This window comes from Xenopus tropicalis, chromosome 5 (assembly GCF_000004195.4).
Source record: "Xenopus tropicalis strain Nigerian chromosome 5, UCB_Xtro_10.0, whole genome shotgun sequence".
NCBI lineage: Eukaryota > Metazoa > Chordata > Amphibia > Anura > Pipidae > Xenopus > Xenopus tropicalis.
In genome coordinates this window covers 57,276,983-57,295,402 of record NC_030681.2, presented here as the reverse complement: position 1 = coordinate 57,295,402, position 18,420 = coordinate 57,276,983, and the positions used below count along the sequence as shown (strand labels likewise).

The window sequence follows — 18,420 nt, the reverse complement described above, 5'->3', positions numbered from 1 at the left end:
TTCACCTATTGATTTTTATTGGTTTGATGCCAGATTTTCCAAACTTTGCAGAGTCAGTCACTGGGTGACTACGCATTCAGGGTTTTTAAAAAAACAAAAAAACCGCAAAGTGGAGGGGCCAACAACAGCCAATCATATTGTACCCATTGACTTTTATGGGGAAATTGAAACTGCTGCCAAACTTACAGCTTTGAGGCTACACTCCCCAAACTTGAATCACACCGTCATGGGCTCAGCCTGAATGAAAATATGATGATTGTTGGATGCCCAAAAGTGGGCGGAGATGTGAACAGCCAATCAGATTTTACCTATTGACTTGGCAGGAATCCAACCTGCTGCCAGTCTCACAGTAATAACACCGGGGTCTCCAAACTTTGCAGGGTTAGGCACCAGGTAACTGTGATTCAAGGTAAGAAAAATTGGGCGGAGCCACCAACAGCCAATCAGACTTCACCTATTGAATTTTTTTGGTTTATATTTAAAATGTTGCTTTGCTCACACTATTTATGTCAGGGTTCCCAAACAAGTGGGAGGAGCCACCAACAGCCAATCCATTTCCACCCATTAGATTTCATTGGTTTATATTTAAACTGATGCCATTATTTAAATATTAATTCCAGGGTTGTTAAAGTTTCCAGAGTTAGTCCCTGGGTATTTGCCATTCAAAGTTAGAAAAAAGTGGGCGGAGCCACCAACAGCCAATAACATTTCACCTATTTACTTTCAATGGTGAAGTGTAAAATGCTGTCAGCCTCACAATTTTTATGCCAGGGTGCCCACTAACAGCCAATCAGATTTCATCCATTGAATTTTATTGGTTTAAATTTAAAATGCTGTCATTCTCAAACTATGCCAGGATGCCCACTGTTTGTCACTGGTTGACTTCAACTCAAGGTTTAAAAGTGGGCGGAGCTACCAACCACCAATCACAATTTACTTATTGACTTTTATTGGTTTCAATTTTAATTGCTGCCGTTCTTTAACTATTAATCCTAGGGTCCCTAAACTTCGCAGAGTTAGTCACTGGGTAACTGCAGTTCCAGATTAGAAAAAGGGGGTGGAGCCACCAACCACCAATCAGATGTCATTGACTTTCAGTGGGGAAATTTAAGTTGCTGCCATTCAGACACTATTAAAACCAGGGTCCCCAAACTTTGCACAGTGGTTTTTACTGTATAACTGTGGTCCAAGGTTAGAGAAAGTGGGCAGAGCCCATTCAGTGACTTCATGTTTTTCAACCCAACATGAAGTTTGTTCTCAAACTTCCCTTTCTAGTTTATGCATGTGAATATATAAATATCAGTATGGGTCTGCGTGTGCGCTGGGGGTTCACTTGGAAGGGTTGAACTTGGACTTTGGTCTTTTTTTCAACCCAACTTAACTATGTAACAGTTTGGCAGCCATAATTATTCTGCATTAGTTTCTTTAGACGATAGATATATAATGTTCCTTCTCGTTTTTGTTCAGCTAAGGTAATTTGTAGTCATTTTGTCATGCTATTTGTAGAATGCTACCTTTTTCAGAATTAGCTTATGTGGTTGCATTTGTAAGTTAGGAATGTGCAACAGATATGTTACTTTCTGTTGTATGAATGACACTGAAACATACATTTTATGTATGCAAATATTTTATACATTTACTTAATATGATTCTGTTGTAATTTTTATGGTGTACTTTTTATTTCTAAATTACACTGTTTATATAGCAAATAATTCACTCTACCATTTAAAATGTTATTCTTGAACCAACAAATGTATTTTTATAGTTGTAATATTGGTGTGTAGGCAGCCATCTCAGTGTGTTGTGCCTGATTCTGAGCATTCAGAAGGAGCCAGCGCTACACATTAGAACTGATTTTAGATAATCAATTGTTTCTCCTACTCCCATGTAACTGGAGAAGTCCCAAACTGCACTTGGATTTTTTACTTTTGAGTGCTATTCTGATATCTACTGGGAGCTACTGACATCTACTTGGAAATGAAGAATATGGCTAGCACCATGTGAAATGTTAAAATAAAATAAAAAAAAAAGTAAAAAAATCAATGCAGGATTATGCAGGAAAAGCTCTATTAACTAATTTAAGACCTGGAGTCTCCCAGAAGAGGGGTCTATTTGTAATGTGGATTGATATGCATTTGGGCAACAGGTGAAAAAACTCACGGCCAGGGAGAACCCACTTCCAAACAAGAAAGCATTATGCTTACCAAACAGCCAGGGGACAAATCTCGTCACAAAACTTCACACATTGGCAGTTCACTCAAGGTCAGCATAAAAAGCCGCAACAGTTGGTATTAAAATCGATCAACCTTTATTTGTACATCTAAAAAACACAGCTTGAGGTCTGAAATCAGGAAATCTAGGCTACCACAGATAACTTATCTCCTGAAAAGACCTTGGCCTTTACTAAAATTTGGTTTGCTGCATGTAAAACACATTAAATGTGGTAATCCAATTTAATTGTGAAAAATTGCCTTTCGCATTTTTCCATGATTAAATCTGAATGTGGGGAAAAAAGGTGGTTGTTATGGGAATGCACCTCCATGGACTTGTTTATATATAATATTTTTACATGTCTAGATTTATTTATTATTTAAAAAAACCAATACTTATGTTTTTGATTCATATGTAAGTATTGTATTTCTTTTCCTTTAAGGCTTTAGTCAACTGTGAACAGTTAAGAAGAGAAATAGAAAGAAAAAATGCACAGTTTGAGAAAGAAGTAAATATCCAGTTTGAAAAGATGTCTGCAGAAAAACAAGAAATTAGAGAAGAAGCAAAGAAGGAAAGAGAGCAATTACTTACAATGGTAAAACCAAATGGTATTTGCATAGCGGGAACTAAGGGTAGGCAGAAGAGACACAAGAGACATAATGTCACACAAAACTCCAAAAATGGGCTGGACAAAATTATTGGCACCCGTAACTTAATATTTGGTTGTACACCCTTTGGAAAAAATAACTGAAATCAGTCGCTTCCTATAACCATCAATAAGCTTCTTACACCTCTCACCAGGAATTTTGGACCACTCTTTCTCAGATTTCATGATGCCTTGCACGCATTCAAGGCACCCAGTGCCAGAGGCAGCAAAACAACCCCAAAACATCATTGAACCTCCACCATATTTCACTGTAGGTACTGTGTTCTTTTCTTTGTAGGCCTCATTCCGTTTTTGGTAAACAGTAGAATGATGAGCTTTACCAAAAAGCTCTATCTTGGTCTCATCTGTCCACAAGACGTTTTCCCAGAAGAATTGTGGCTTACTCAAGTACATTTTGGCAATCTGTAGTCTTGCTTTTTTATGTGTCAGCAGTGGGGTCCTCCTGGGTCTCCTGCCATAGCATTTCATTTAAATGTCGACAGATAGTTTGCGCTGACACTGATGCTCCCTGAGCCTGCAGGACAGCTTGAATTTCATTGGAACTTGTTTGGGGCTACTTATCCACCATTCTGGCTATCCTGTGTTGCAACCGTTCATCAATTTTATTTCTTCCATCCACGCCCAGGATAATTAGCTACAGTGCCATGGGTTGCAAACTTCTTGATAATGTTGCGCACTGTGGACAAAGGCAAATCTAGATCTCTGGGGATGGACTTGTAACCTTGAGATTGTTGATATTTTTCCACAATTTTGGTTCTTAAGTCCTCAGACAGTTCTCTTCTCCTCTTTCTGTTGTCCATGCTTAGTGTGGCACACACAGACACACAATGCAAAGACTAAGGGGCTGATTTACTAATCCACGAATCCGAATCCCGAATGGGAAAAAATCGGATTGGAAACGAACATTTTGCGACTTTTTCATATTTTTTTCGTCACCGTTGTGACTTTTTCGTAGCCGTTACGACTTGCGTGAATTGTCGCGACTTTTTCATAGCCATTATGACTTTCGTGAATTGTCGCAACTTTTGCATAGACATTATGACTTTCGTGAATTGTCGTGACTTTTGCATAGCCATTACGACTTTCGCAAATTGTCACGACTTTTTCGTATTGAGCGATAGAAAAATTTGCGACGATTCGCAAAAAAGTCACAAAATACCGATCATTACGAAAAAACCGCATTCGGACGCTTTTTGGACGTTCATGGATTAGTAAATGTGCCCCTAAGTGAACTTCTCTCCTTTTTATCTGCTTTCAGGTGGGATTTTTATATTGCCCACACCTGTTACTTGCCGCAGGTGAGTTTAAAGGAGCATCACATGTTTGAAACAATCTTATTTATCCTCAATTTTGAAAGGGTGCCAATAATTTTGTCCAGCCCATTTTTGGAGTTTTGTGTGACATTATGTACAATTTGCCTTTTTTCCTTACCTTTTTTGTTCTGTTCCAATACACACAAAGGGAATAAACATGTGTATAGCAAAATGTGTTACTGTAATACTTTTCTGTGAGAAATACTTGATTTTCTGGAATAATTTCTGGGGTGCCAACAATTACTGTATGTAAAGTAAGTGTAAACAGCAAATATGCAATGTAAAACTCAACTATGGCTGTAACTCCCCCCCCCCCCCTTCTGCCCCCTTTATTCCTTCTGTATCCCTATCCTTGTTTATATGCAAAAGAGTTCCTTTAAAAAAAAAAAAAAAAAAAAAAATCTAATGCAAAGTGTAGTGAAACTTGTTTTTCTGTAATCTGTGAGGGTACATCCAAGTTTTGAATTCGGAAATAAGAAAATGACGTGTATTCTAGTTCTTAGGGAGAAGTATATTAGCTTTTTGTCAAGGAAGGGGTTCTGGTATAAGAAATTGTGTCAAAGAGGGGTTCTGGAATAATAAATTGGAGCTGCAATCCACATTAGTGCTAGTAGGTTCTTTAACGTCTCCTGTGTATCCTGAAAACAGCTTTGTGTGAATTTCTTGCCCGAAGTTAAAGGTAGTATCAGTGGAAACCATGGTTTGGATAGCCAAACTGGATACACCAGGAATAGATCATTAACTCACTAACTATGATTTTTTAGGAGAACATTCAAGAGAATAGAAGGAGATATGGCATAGAGGTTTATTAAGCCTGTCCACGGAAAGCAAAGTGCATCCATTGGTATATAGACTTATCTGTAGTAATAAGTCAAATCAACTGGACTTGCTGTGTTTTTTTTTTTTTTTCCTTGAAGATGTTTTGCCAGTCATCCAACTGGCTTTCTCAATTCAGAAGAAAGTTCTTCCTGGAATAAATACCCTGGCATGTTGCTCCAATCAGCATAATCTGTTTATCATAACCAGCAGGGGATCAGGGATCTCATGAAGGTGAGGTGTTGATTGTATTAGCATGATTGGAGCTTTGAGGTGTTATTATACCTTCCAGGGAGATGTGCCAAAACAGCATTGTATGTGGTTTCTCCCACTCCTCACTGCACTGTACTGTATATACAATGTTACTCTTCTTATGCTTTGTGATTGGGTCTTTTGGATGAACCAGCTGCTGTCTCAGTGTGTTGCTGGGTTTAAAGCAGACAGGCATGCAGTGTTTATTAAAAATTAAACACCCCAGCTACATATGGGAGGACCAAGTTCTTTATTGCTTCTCTTCCTACTGGTTTTAACAAAGGCCCAGTCTGGATAGCCACATGTCTAAAGGGCCCCTCTGAGATGTTCCAACTCTTTCACCTTTGCCTCTTTTCTGCTCTGTGATGTAAGGTTCTGATAACCCCCAGTTTGTGATCTAGTGGATGGTGGGAGATAAACAGCAGGTACTGGTCTGTGTGGGTTGGTTTCCTGTAGACTTCTATTCCCAGCTTTCCACCCTCTCTGACTCTTACCAAGCAGTCCAAAAAAGCCAGCGTGTTATCTTGCACATCTTTCCATGTAATCTTGATGTTGTGGTCCACTTTGTTGATGTGCTCAGTGACCAGTGTACCTCTTGTGTGTATTTTAACCCAGGTGTCATCCACATATCGAAATCAATGACTGGGAGTGATACATTTGAAGCTATCCAGGGCCTTTATTGCTATAGGTGGTACTTAGGCATAGGTCCAGTAATGAACATGAAAATGAGTACAGGTATAGGACCATACCAGAATGCTCAGGACCGAGGGTATTCCGGATAAGGGGTCTTTCCGTAATTTGGATCTCCATACCTTAAGTCTACTAAAAAAATCAATAAAACATTAATTAAACCCAATAGGATTGTTTTGCATTCAATAAGGATTTTATTATTACAGAGAAAAAGGATATCAGTTTTAAAATTCTGAATTATTTGATTAAAATGGAGTCTGTGGGAGATGGGCTTTCCGTAATTCGGAGCTTTCTGGATAATGAGTTCCCGGATAAGAGATCCAATACCTGTATAATGAGGAATGAGAGCTGTTGTCATAAAGTTTAGTATAACTTGTTGTGAAGAATGTTTTATGCGAAATCCCAAATAGGATCAAATTTTTGTTTCTTCACATGGATTAATCACAGGCTCAGTATATCAGCTCACAGTTATCAAGAGTTGCCTTCATGGGGCGATCTCACCCCACAGGTGTGTCTAGGCTACAGTATCTGAAAGTTTTCCTACTAGCTATCCTGTACCTTTACTCTCTTAGCATACTTTAACAGAATCCAGTTTCACATTGACTTGAGAACCTTATCCCAAATACTTACCTCAGGGCACTTTTTTGTCTGGTGATCTATGATAGGTACCATTAACTCATCACGGGCCATATTTACACTAAGAGATGACCCAAAATATGGGTATGATTAACCCTTGACCTCCATAAACATCTATTACACTATTTAAGCATCTATAACGCTTCTTTCTGCTAGTACATTTTTCACAGTAAATTACTTCTTCACCGTTGAATGTAGTTAAAGCTTTATATAGCTAACACTGTTCTACTTTATGGTTATTCTTTAAAAGCAGAAGACTCTCTGACAAACTCTTCTTCTGACTCTGCCAAATAGTTAAAGGTTGCTTCTTTTGCAGTGCAAAATCTAACAAAATAATTTCTCTTCGTACTGCCTTTGTATGCAAAGTTTATTAAATTGCGACATAGCTGATATTTAAAAATATCTTGCAGATCACATCATTATCTGAAAATGCATCAACACTTGAAAGCCAATTAAAGAGGGTTACAAGAGAGAAAAATGAACTAGTAAGGGAGCTGGAAGAAATTCAGCAGAAGCTTGCCTTTCAGGAAGAAAAAACTGCTAAGGTAAATCTGACAGATACAATTTTTTTGTGCTAAGGTGGAAATTATTTAGGAACGCTCACTTCAATCTTTAATTCCTGCTTGACTGTTTCAGCATCATAGGAATGTTGCTGTCTTCTAGGGAGTGGAGATTGGGCAGCTGAGAGGGAGACAGCTGTGTTAAAATTTAAATGGCAAATAGGTGACAGATGGGCATGATTGCTGACAGGGGTGAAGAAAGTGGAAATATTATTGCAAGGGGCAAGGAAGACCTGGTGGTCTTGGTACACATTTGTAACAGATATATGTCAGGTAAGGCAGTGGGAGATAGTGAAATTAATGCATGGTTTAGAAGTTGGTTTAAAAAGCATTTAAAAAATGAGAGTGCATCTGAAAAATTGCTAGTCATTTTTAAGTATAAACAATGCAATAGAAGAAGCACAACTGCATGTTTTTTTAAATAGCCTGCACAATACCATACTACTATGGCAACTGTGGTATTCTCCCAAATACCTGTAATATGTTACCCCTTGTGTGAAGATCAATTTACATGTGTTCTTATGAATATAGTAGCTTTGTATTATCTAAATTTTTTAATTTGCTTAAAGCAAAAATAATTATCTACTTATGATATTGGTGAGCAACATTGTTTTTTATGTCTAATATTTTTTATCTAATTTGACTGCACAAGGCATTCATTTTGGTACCACTAGATGGAAGCAGAAGATCTCTAATACTATAGAAATACCTTTAAATCTCTGTACTCCTAACAGGTGTGTGCAGAGATGTGCTTTCAGCTAAATCAGATCAAAATGAAGAAAGAAGAAGCTGAAAAGGAGCACAAAGAATACAGAATAAAAAATCTGAAGGATCTTGATATTAAAAATAAGGTAAGAGAGCATAATGAGTTTTTTTCTAACAGTCCTATTGTTAACATCACCATTGCAACAATGTAGGCATGGGATGCTATTGCAATGAGTCAACAGATGCTTACATTTCCTAAACCTCTGTTAAGTAAGGCCTTGCACAATATATAAAATATCTTTGAGAGGCAGCATAAAATTAGCTGTATGTGAAGCAACAAAACATATATTATGTAGTTACATATGAAAAAGTGAATAAAAATCATTGTCATGGATATTTTGCTATAGAACTTGTAGCCTTTTTTTCTTGTGAAGTACAGATCTAGTACAGTATGATCTATTATCCAAAATCCTTGGGGTTATCCGGATAAGGAATCATACTGTAATTTGGATGTCCATAACTTAAGTCTGCTAAAAATTATTTAAACATTAAATAAACTCAGTAGGATTGTTTTACCAACAATGTGGATTCATGCAGCTTAGTTAGGATCAAGTGCAAGGTACTGTTTTATTATCACAGAATAAAAGGAAACCATTTTTAAAAATTAAAATTATTTTATTAAGGCCTTTATTAAGGTTTCTGGTTAAGGGATCCAATTTTGACTATTAAAATGCGTTTTGTCAGAATTAATGTTTTAATTTAAGGGAGTAATAAACTTGTTGCATCTTACATTTATAATAATTTAAAAGGAATGACAATATCTATGTATTTTATTGTTACATTTTTGCTAAATTGTAGTTCTTATATCCTTGTGTAATCTCTTTTCTTGCATTGCTACTTCCATTACAGTATTGTAATATATTTATATAAGGAAGAATATAGACAGTTTGTAATTGTAACATATTTTAGTAGTACGGGTATGGGACCTATTATCCAGAATGCTCGGGACATGGGGTTTTCCGGATAAGGGATCTTTCTGTAATTTGGATCTCCATAATTAAAGTCTGCTAAAAATCATTTAAATATTGAATAAACCCAATAGGCTTGTTTTGCCTCCAATAAGGATTATTTTAGGATTATCTTAGTTGGGATCAAGTACAAGGTACTGTTTTATTACAGAAAAAAAGGAAATTTTTAAAAATTAGAATTATTTGTTTATTATGAAGTCTTTCCATAATTCAGAACTTTCTGGATACCAGGTTTCCAGATAAGGGATCCCATACCTGTAATACATTTTGTTTAGTTAGCCATCGTTATTAAACAATTAGCATCATTTTTTTTACTAAACTGAATATTGTTTTTGCGTGCATAGTATTTTCCTTTGTATTTTATTTACTTAAAATAAATTAAAATGAATAGAATTTAAATATAACTTAATATAACTTTTTTAATGTTTTATTGCGTGTGTTTACAAATTTTGGATGGTCTGCAAAAAATAAGGGTTATTGCAGGTTGCAAGGGATTTTTCATGTTTTAAAAAGTTTGTAAGATTTTAAAGAATGCTATTGCTGAACAAAACCTGGAGAAAAGCAAAAGATATTTTTATGAAATAAGCAGCATATGTCATGTTTGTTTTTTATCATCTAGAATATAGCTTACTTTATAAAATGAACAAAAAGGTGGACATTGTGTAACAGTAACACTTGAAATGTACATTTTAAACATAATTTTAAAGCATTGTATATGCTGCATATAACTAGATATGCTTAAATGAGTTTATTTGTATATGCTTAAGAAAATAAAATGTATTTTCACTTCATTTTTTTACCTCTGTTAAACCCTCTTAGAAAATTACAAACATTATTTTATGTAAAGTGAAAAAATTGTCTTTCTTTTCTGTTTTCATATGTGATTTTACTTAGGTGAATAACATACATAAATATAGTTGTATAATAAAATAAGATTTTTTTACACATGGTTTTTACCTTGTTAATAATTTCAGTGCAGATCAGGACAGATTTATCAGAATCCAAGAAGTCTCCCTTCGTTGCATCCTGCAAATCTGCATTCCTGTGCTTACTCATTAGCATTTACTTATTAGCTAAACATATTGGTAACTCTGGGGTAATAAGGGAAATGCTAGCCAATGGGGTACACCAGCATTATAAAAAATAATATAAGTGTGTTTGTGTGAATTTTATATGTTAATACTAATTTATTCCTAAATCTAAAAATACATTGCAGTATTGTTTTAAAATTGCTGAATTGCAAACAAACCCTTAGTATGCATAGATAATTATGTAGTGTGTATATAATAATTTGTATGCTTATTCATATGGGTTTCAAATCTATATTTATATATATATAATATCATTTATTTAATAAAGATAAAGAAAAAAAAAAGATTTGCTAGTTTCTAGCTTGTCTTTTGGACCTTTGCCCTCTGAAAAACATCCTAGCACAGATCTTTTTTAGACTATCCATGGTATTAGGCAAAATAATTGTGGAAGGTTAAAGAATATTTTCTTCTTACATAAACCCTAGTTGTCTCTCTCTCTCTCTATATGTGCCCAAGACCTTTGATGCCTTAGAGTGGACCTAAATGTATGTTTGTGGACTTAGGTTGTATGGGTAGGATTACTCTTCTTTACTACAATCATTTGGCCAGGGACTATTAGGGCTAATTTGCCATAATGTATTCTGTTTAGCTTTGTTTAGGCATTGATATTTAACACAAGTATACAGCTATCATCCCACATGTCGGCTACAAAGCTGAATATTTAAATGTAGCAGTTGTGTGTAAATATTGCCCTCTAGCTGTATCTGGAAGAAATGTAGAAGCAAAAGATAGTTAATTGGCAGATGTAACCTAAAGGTGTCAGGTATTCGGAGAGCTGTTTCTTAGGGGTGAGGTCCTGGCTACTGCGGTTAAACTTACCAAATCCTAATATTATGCTCAGACTTTAGTTTCAGCAGGCTCCTTAAGGGCTCTGGCAACTCGGGGAGATTAGTCGCCCGCGAACAGGGAGTTTTGTCGCGGGCGACTAATCTCCCTGTGTGCCAGAGCCCTAAAGTGATTTCAGTTAACAAATAGCTGTATATTGCCTGTTCCTACTGCCTATTCTTCCAGTGGAACTCACTGGCTCTAGCACATCTGTCTAATCAGATCAGTCTCCTTAGTGCTTTGCCTCACTAGTCAGAGGGGTGGGTGTGGAAAAGTTTCAGAAGGCAGGAATTAATCCTGGAATCCAATTTACTGACAGTTTTAAGGTATAATAATTGAGATAATATCCAGGAAGCAAAAACAATATTGTCCCTATGATGGGTGAACTAACATAAACAACAGAAGATATCTTCACAGCTCTCAGCAAAACAATTTCCTCAACCAAAGCAAATTCTTTATTCACAGATACTACATTTCTCACTTGGTATGGGTATTTTTCTCTTAGTAAATACACCTTCTTGTCTAAGATCAAGCTTCTGGCTTCTGGCGTTGAAAATATTTTTATAGCCTTCATACTGTGCAAAGACAAGAAAGATTCTGGAATGACGCCATTAGTTTATTATAATCTGGCCCACAATTTGCTGTATATGATTTGACAACAGACGCCCTGGACAGCACTGTAATTCTATCTGGGAAGGGGAATTAATAGTATGTATTTTCTTAGTCTTTCTTGCCATTTGTTTTGTATGGTATCAAGTTATATATTTCCTTGAAAGGGCAGATTTACAGTTACAACAGTTACAAATAGATACTCTGCTTGTTCTACCAAGAGGTTGAATTTTAATTTTGAAGAGGCTTAGCGCAAGTTCCTTTTAGGAAAACTTCAGAGATGGAATCCTACAGTTAAAGGGATAGTTTTCCTTTGAGTTAACTTTTAATATGTTATAGAATGGCAAATTTTAAGCAACTTTTCAATTGGTCATCATCATTTATCTTTTATAGTTTTTGAATTATTTTTCTTCTTCTTCTGTCTCTTTTCAGCTACAAATGGGGGTCACTGACCCCAGAAACAAAAAAAACTATTGTTATGGTTCCAATTTTATTATTATTTTTATTTTTATTACTTATCTTTCTATTTAGGCACTCCCTGGTTACTAAGTCAAACTGGACCCTAGCAACCATATTACTGCTGAAATTCCAAACTGGAGAGCTGTAAAACATAAAGTAAAATAATAAAAAAAACTAACGTTCTGGCTAGCACTCTAGCCTTTATCACCACTTTGATAAAGGCTAGAGTGCTAGCCAAAACGTTAGTCTCCTCTTTAATAAAAATAATTTGTTTATATAAGTCCTGTGAGGGCTGACCCTCTCTTGAGCACTTTCAACATTATTTGGACCTGCACCCAGGCATCAGCAACTTATCTATATATATATGTATATATATATATTTATATATATATGTATATATGTATATATTTATATATATATATATATATATATATATATATATATATATATATATATATATATATATATATATATATATATATATATATGCCTAATTCATATTGGTTGATATCAGCATTTGTACAGGATTTTCCCAAGTGAACTTTTCAGACTGTTTACAGGAGTGTAAGAAATGTGTTTTAGAGTCAGTAGCATATACAACTATAGGTAAATTGGGATCAGTGGAAAAGGAAATGGAATGGGAGGGAGTTAGCTAGAGTGTATAGGTCAGTAGTTATTATGAATCAGGATTTGTGGTGGAAGATAAGATGATGCAGAAGAGTGTGAGAGAAAATATTTGGATTTCTGATGTTGCTTACTGTACAGGGGCTTTAGCAACACATAAATCAGAGCTAGTACAGGTATAGGACCTATTATCCAGAATGCTCGGGACCAGGGTTTTTCCGGATAAGGGGTCTCTCTGTAATTTGGATCTTCATACTTTAAGTCCACTTAAAAATCAATAGGATTGTTTTGCCCCCAATAAGGATTAATTATATCTTAGTTGGGATCAAGTACAAGGTATTGTTTTATTATTACAGAGAAAAAGGAAAACGTGTGTTAAAAATCTAAATTTGATTAAAATGAAGTGTAGGGGAGATGGGCTTTCTGTAATTCGTAACTTTCTGGATAACGGGTTTCTGGATAATGTATCCTATACCTGTATCTTATTTTGTCATTGTACCCAAAACATGTGGAATATAAGATGCTTTATTTGCAGAAATTTGGCAAAATAATGCTAATTTAGCAAACATTTACAGTTTTACTTAGAGTAAAGTCATTTACCCATTTTAAATTATTCATTAGACAGGCTAATTTTTCTTCCAATAGTTGTCTATTAAAAAACCCTCTAACACGGTATACCAGAATGTAATAATGCAACACGCTCGATTAATATGGATTAAGGCGACACAAATGCTTAAATTCATAGGCTTCCTTCCGCAGACCCCCCTATGGTGTAACTACTGGTTCCCGCATGTTGCTAAACTAGGGGAAAAGCCAATATGGATGAATTGCGGAATCCTCAGGATAGGAGACTTTTAATCACCTTAAAGAAACCTTTCAGCTCCACTCAATGGCTATAATACATGCAGATACAAAAAAAAAAGATATTACTACAAAACAATGAAGAAACTATCCAAATTTCGCAAAACTCAGCAGTAGACTTATAATGCAAGGCTCCTCAAAAGGTACTAATCTCGTCACTGTACGCTAATCTGCATGACAAAGTGTTTAACAAACCCCTAGAGAAACTAAGGTAAAATTGGAAACAGACCTGGGTACGCTAGATGATGATGGCTGGGATGAAGTGCTGGGATCTCCCCTCACAGCATCACTTAACTATAGAGATAGGATGATAAAACTATATTTTGTACACAGAGCGTATTACACTCTAGCTAAGCTGCATCAAATATTCCCAAATATAACATTGGAATGCCCTACATGCCATGTAGAAAACGCCACACTAATGCATATGGTGTGGGAATGTTCGGTCCTGGGTAAATATTGGACCAAGGTTTTGAATATGCTAGACTTGATCCTAGAGGTGAAACTCCCAAGTACCCCCCCAGGAGTGTCTGCTAGGCATAGGACTTAAAGAACTACTCGCACAACATCTTAGTGTATTCACCAGAGAATGTTTTGGTTTTTTTTAGCAAGAAAAAAAAAAGCAATAACAAGAAAATGAAAACACTCAACACCCCCCAAATATTCACATTGGCTCTCTGAAGTCGAACATCTATGTACACTGGAAAGGCATATATACAAAACTAGAGGAGCTCCCAAGAAACACAAAAAAATATGGGGAAAATGGCTAGAAAAATCCACTTAGTGTAATAGGTGGTATGTTATTAAAGCATTTTAAAGGTGAAGTAAAGGCTAGTAAAGAGTTAATCTCAAGCTGCAGGCATACCTTCAGTTGTCTCAATAGTGCCTTAAGTCTCCCCACTCCCCACTTGTTCAGAAGATCTGAAGCCAAACAGGAAGTAAAAACGCTGAGCTGTGTAAAGAAAGTTCCCATAATGCCTCACTCCTGCACAGACACCCAGACCAAACTGAACATGCTCAGTTAGTAAGACTATGAGGAAGCTTCCTGTTGATTGGCTCAGATCCACATTCCTAAGGGGGGGGGGAGGGAGTTCTTAGGATTCTTGAGGGAGGGGGGCAGAAAAGAGCAGAGAACAGAAAGCTGCGTGTCTCTGGCACAGGAATTACAGACACAACTAATCTTTTTTCAGAGAAGTCAGTCCAGCGTTTCTGTGAGTGCTTATGGCTGTTTTTACATAGACCTTTCTGATAAAGCTTACTTACTTTTTACCTTTCTTTGTCCTTTTAAGATAATATGTTTGTAAACTGCAATATGTGCCAACATCCTGAGGGAAACAGTTTGAAATGGAAGGGGAAAGGAAAATGCACACAAAAAAAAAGGTTGCAATGTATTTTCAGATGCAACATTATTTGCAACTTTTGTTACTGCAAAACATGTATCACACTAGAACCTTATTACATTGTGTAACTCATAATGTGACTCATAATGTGATGTATATATGCTGAAACTGCTGTAAAATCTTCTCAATAAACTGAATTAAAAAAAAAAAAAGACAAGCTCATTTTTAATAATGGGCCAAAAAAAATTGTCTAAAATCACAGGCAGTAAGCACTGAACACAGACAATTTTTAGTTTTTGTAGGGTTTCTCCCATAAAAATTCATATGTATGTTTTTTGGAAAATTGGGTAGATTTGAAGAGAAAGACAAAAATGTTCTTATTGATATGCACTACCCCATAGAGGGCTGGAAATTTTCTGGCTTACATGGAAAAGGCCGATAATGGAAGTCTGTTTGACCCCTCTCCTTTTGTAAACCACACGCACATCAAACCACACCCATGGTATCACAGGAGCTTTAAAGACCACCCACATTAATGGTTAGGCAAAAACCCAAATGGTTGGCGCTCACTGTAGGGCTATCACCCTTCATTCATATGTGAAAGAAGTTTATTAAGTCGTATTAAGCCACACCATTACATCCATATGCCTCCTTCTCCCCTGTGGATAGCACAGCAACCTCCAGCATATAATTACACACTTTAGGGACTCCCTAAAGGTCCCCATACACGGGCCGGTAGTAGCTGCCGATATCGGTCCCTTGGACCGATTCGGCAGCTTATCGGCCCATGTAGGGGCAGAACCGAGGGGCCTGGTCGACCGATATCTGGCCTAAAATTGGGCAGATATTTATCGGCCAGGTTAGAAAATTCAGTCGGATCGGGGACCGCATCGGCTCGTTGATGCGGTCCCCGAACCGACTGCCCCATTGCCGCCCACACTGGTTGTCCAGAGGTTAATAGTAAGGCTGCAGCATCTCCTTAATCACTTAGATTTCCTTCTCCTTCTGAAAATTGCTCCTCAGGAAATTGCTTTGACTACTTTCAGTCTAGAAGCCAGTGAAGAGATGGCATTGCTGGTTCCCATAGAAACTCGGCTCTAGCTTTAATTTTTTTCTTCTAACCTCCTCTCCTGAGCTCAGCTCAAACAAAGCAGAACTTTTATCAAAGACAGTTGTGCCTGTGTGAGCCTGTGTTCTTGATGAAATGTATGCTGAATAAGGGTCTTTGTGTGTGTTTGATTTTGTATCAGGAAAAATGGCTACGGGGTGAACTGCTATGTGCTTTAGGAAAATGTGATGGTGCTGGCAAACAGAGGGGATATATGCAGTATAAATGCCATTTGGGTGGCGGAGATGTGCCCAACAGATATACATTGTAGGCAAATGTAGGCTTTACATGTCCTTTAAATATAGTGTGAAGCAGTGTGAAATTTAGCCCTGAAAACCTAAAATTAAACCTGTGTCCACTGGAAGGTTCTATTGCTAAATAAAGCATCAGAGAGATTATTTTATGGTGGTCCTAACTGTTTATATTTTTCAAAGGCTAGCACCTCCCTGCATTGTAGCATTTCTTGGGATAAGTGTCTCCTGACCAGAGCATTGCTTTCAGTTACAGGCCTTAGTCCTCCCTCATCATAAGCTTTTATTGATAAGAAATTGCCAAGACCACAGCATTGGTTCCACAGGCTTATTCCTCCCCCCTTGCAGCTTTTAAAGAACAGACTGCCCAGACCAACACCCATTTTAAAGGCATAAGACCAAAAATTTAAAGGGGTGTTTGTGTGGTGCTACAACAACGTGGAAGACTGGCCATTCTTACTGCAGAATAACTGCGCTAAAGTACAGAAATACAAAAAAAGAAGGTTATGGGAACCTTTCAAGGTTAAGTAAAAATTTTTAAGTACAATGAAAGTGCTACTGATTGCTTAAGTATACAAAAGAGAGAGGATTGCTCAGTGCACATTCACTGGTCCCCTGTTTCAAAAGTAATTTAGTGTCTGTGCAAGTGCATAAACTTTCAAAAACAGGAGTTTCTAGTTACAATGTTAGGATCATAAAATTGACAAGCCACTATACCACGTCACGGTAAACCCCATATGGCCAAATTTGCCATACATTAGTCCCCAGACTGCCAGTCAATTTTATGATCTATTTCAACTGGCAAATTATGGCATTCCATGACAGGGCTGCCATCAGTTGAGGCAGGGGGGTATATAGGATTTAAAGTTAGGGCAAACCCCACAGACCACCAATAAAACTCATTAAACTGATTGAAGAGTCCACTGAAAAACTAATGAATTGATTAACTTATTAGCATATTAATTGAACTGTTTATATGAACTAGTTATTATAGGGTGTCAACTGCTTATATGGTGAATTATTTGCTTAATTAAATGAGTTTTCACTTTTATTAACTTTCCAGCAGTGGAATGAATAGTTATTGGGTCCCACCAAAAGATAACGAAGTTCCTAAACTTTGGGAACAAGACATTCTCCATAACCATATACTGCAGCTATCTGTTGGTCTAGTCCCACTAGACACCCAGCAGTTGCAGGGTCTGTTTCCTATATAGTTACATCCCTGGTTTCCTGAACCTGTTGGTTTTGAAAGGTGCTGAGTTTTAATCTGCCATCTACATTTATCCATTTAACCCCCCCCCCAAATCATAGACTTTCCCATCTGACCGATGAGATTTCACAATTTCATTGTAAATGGTTGGCAGATTAAAACTCAACGCTATTTTATGTGGTCAAAATGAATTTGTTTTGTGCTACATATTTGATAAAGACCCACCAACCAATGACACTGCAGCACTGAACATACACTTTTTGCTTTTGATTAACAAGTGTGCTCCTTGATGTTACAACTTGTCATTAATTTGGACACAAAATATTATATATTATATATTTTTCTCTTTTGATTGTTTTCTGTGATTTTTTTTCAAGAGTTTCATTCATTTTTTTAATAGGAAATAGAAAAGCATGAATTGCAGTTGAATAAAAACAAGCAATGGTTGGAACAAGCCCAGCTGGACGCAACAAGAGCCAAAGATGAGTGTCTGAGACTGACAGAACTGCTGGGAAATGCTGAGCACCAACTGCACCTCACCAGGTACCTTTAATCCTTTTACATGCCATTGCACAAATTCTTTTTTTTTTTTTTTTTCTTTTCATTTTTTTGCTAAAAGCTTCCAGGCAGTTTAACTGTTATCCTTATGTTCTAATAATTCTAAGCAGCTTTCGAAAGTTCTATACAAAGGTTATATACTAACAAACAACAGCATTAATATTTCCGTAAAATAGTAATGATTAGCTGCAAGGAACATTCTTAAATTAAAATGCTATATGTTTATGTATATTATATATATATTGCTTAGCTGTAAGAAATGAAATAAAAAATTGAATATTTTAAGTCATTGCATTGGATTTAATTGCAGATTTAAAAACATGGGTTCTTTTTATGCAACATTTTTGAAAAATAGTCAAATGTTATTTGCAAGTGCACATACACACAAACACACACAAAAATTCTTGTTGTCTATTTTAAGCAATGATTACATAAGATTGAGCAAAATGTGGCAGGCAAAGTATTGAAATTATTGCCATTTCTAAAAACAGTCTGCATTACTAAAGAAATCCCAGAGCATAATAACTAATATTATCTGGCTTTTGTCTGAAGCATCCTAGATCATAAAAATTGTGCTACTCAGAAGCAGTTGTGTAGCAAAATACT

General features: G+C 36.3%; 1 protein-coding gene across 3 annotated transcripts in view; it reads left to right on the top strand.

Moving 5' to 3' along the window:
* sdccag8 (serologically defined colon cancer antigen 8) overlaps window positions 1-18,420 on the top strand; it is a 142,068-nt gene that overhangs the window by 33,968 nt on the left and 89,680 nt on the right. For all 3 annotated transcript variants that reach the window (XM_012963721.3, XM_012963720.3, XM_012963723.3), the window contains 4 exons: window positions 2,654-2,806; window positions 6,996-7,130; window positions 7,880-7,996; window positions 17,657-17,799. In XM_012963721.3, coding sequence (XP_012819175.2) covers window positions 2,654-2,806; window positions 6,996-7,130; window positions 7,880-7,996; window positions 17,657-17,799 — 548 coding nt within the window. The remainder of the gene's footprint in view (window positions 1-2,653; window positions 2,807-6,995; window positions 7,131-7,879; window positions 7,997-17,656; window positions 17,800-18,420) is intronic.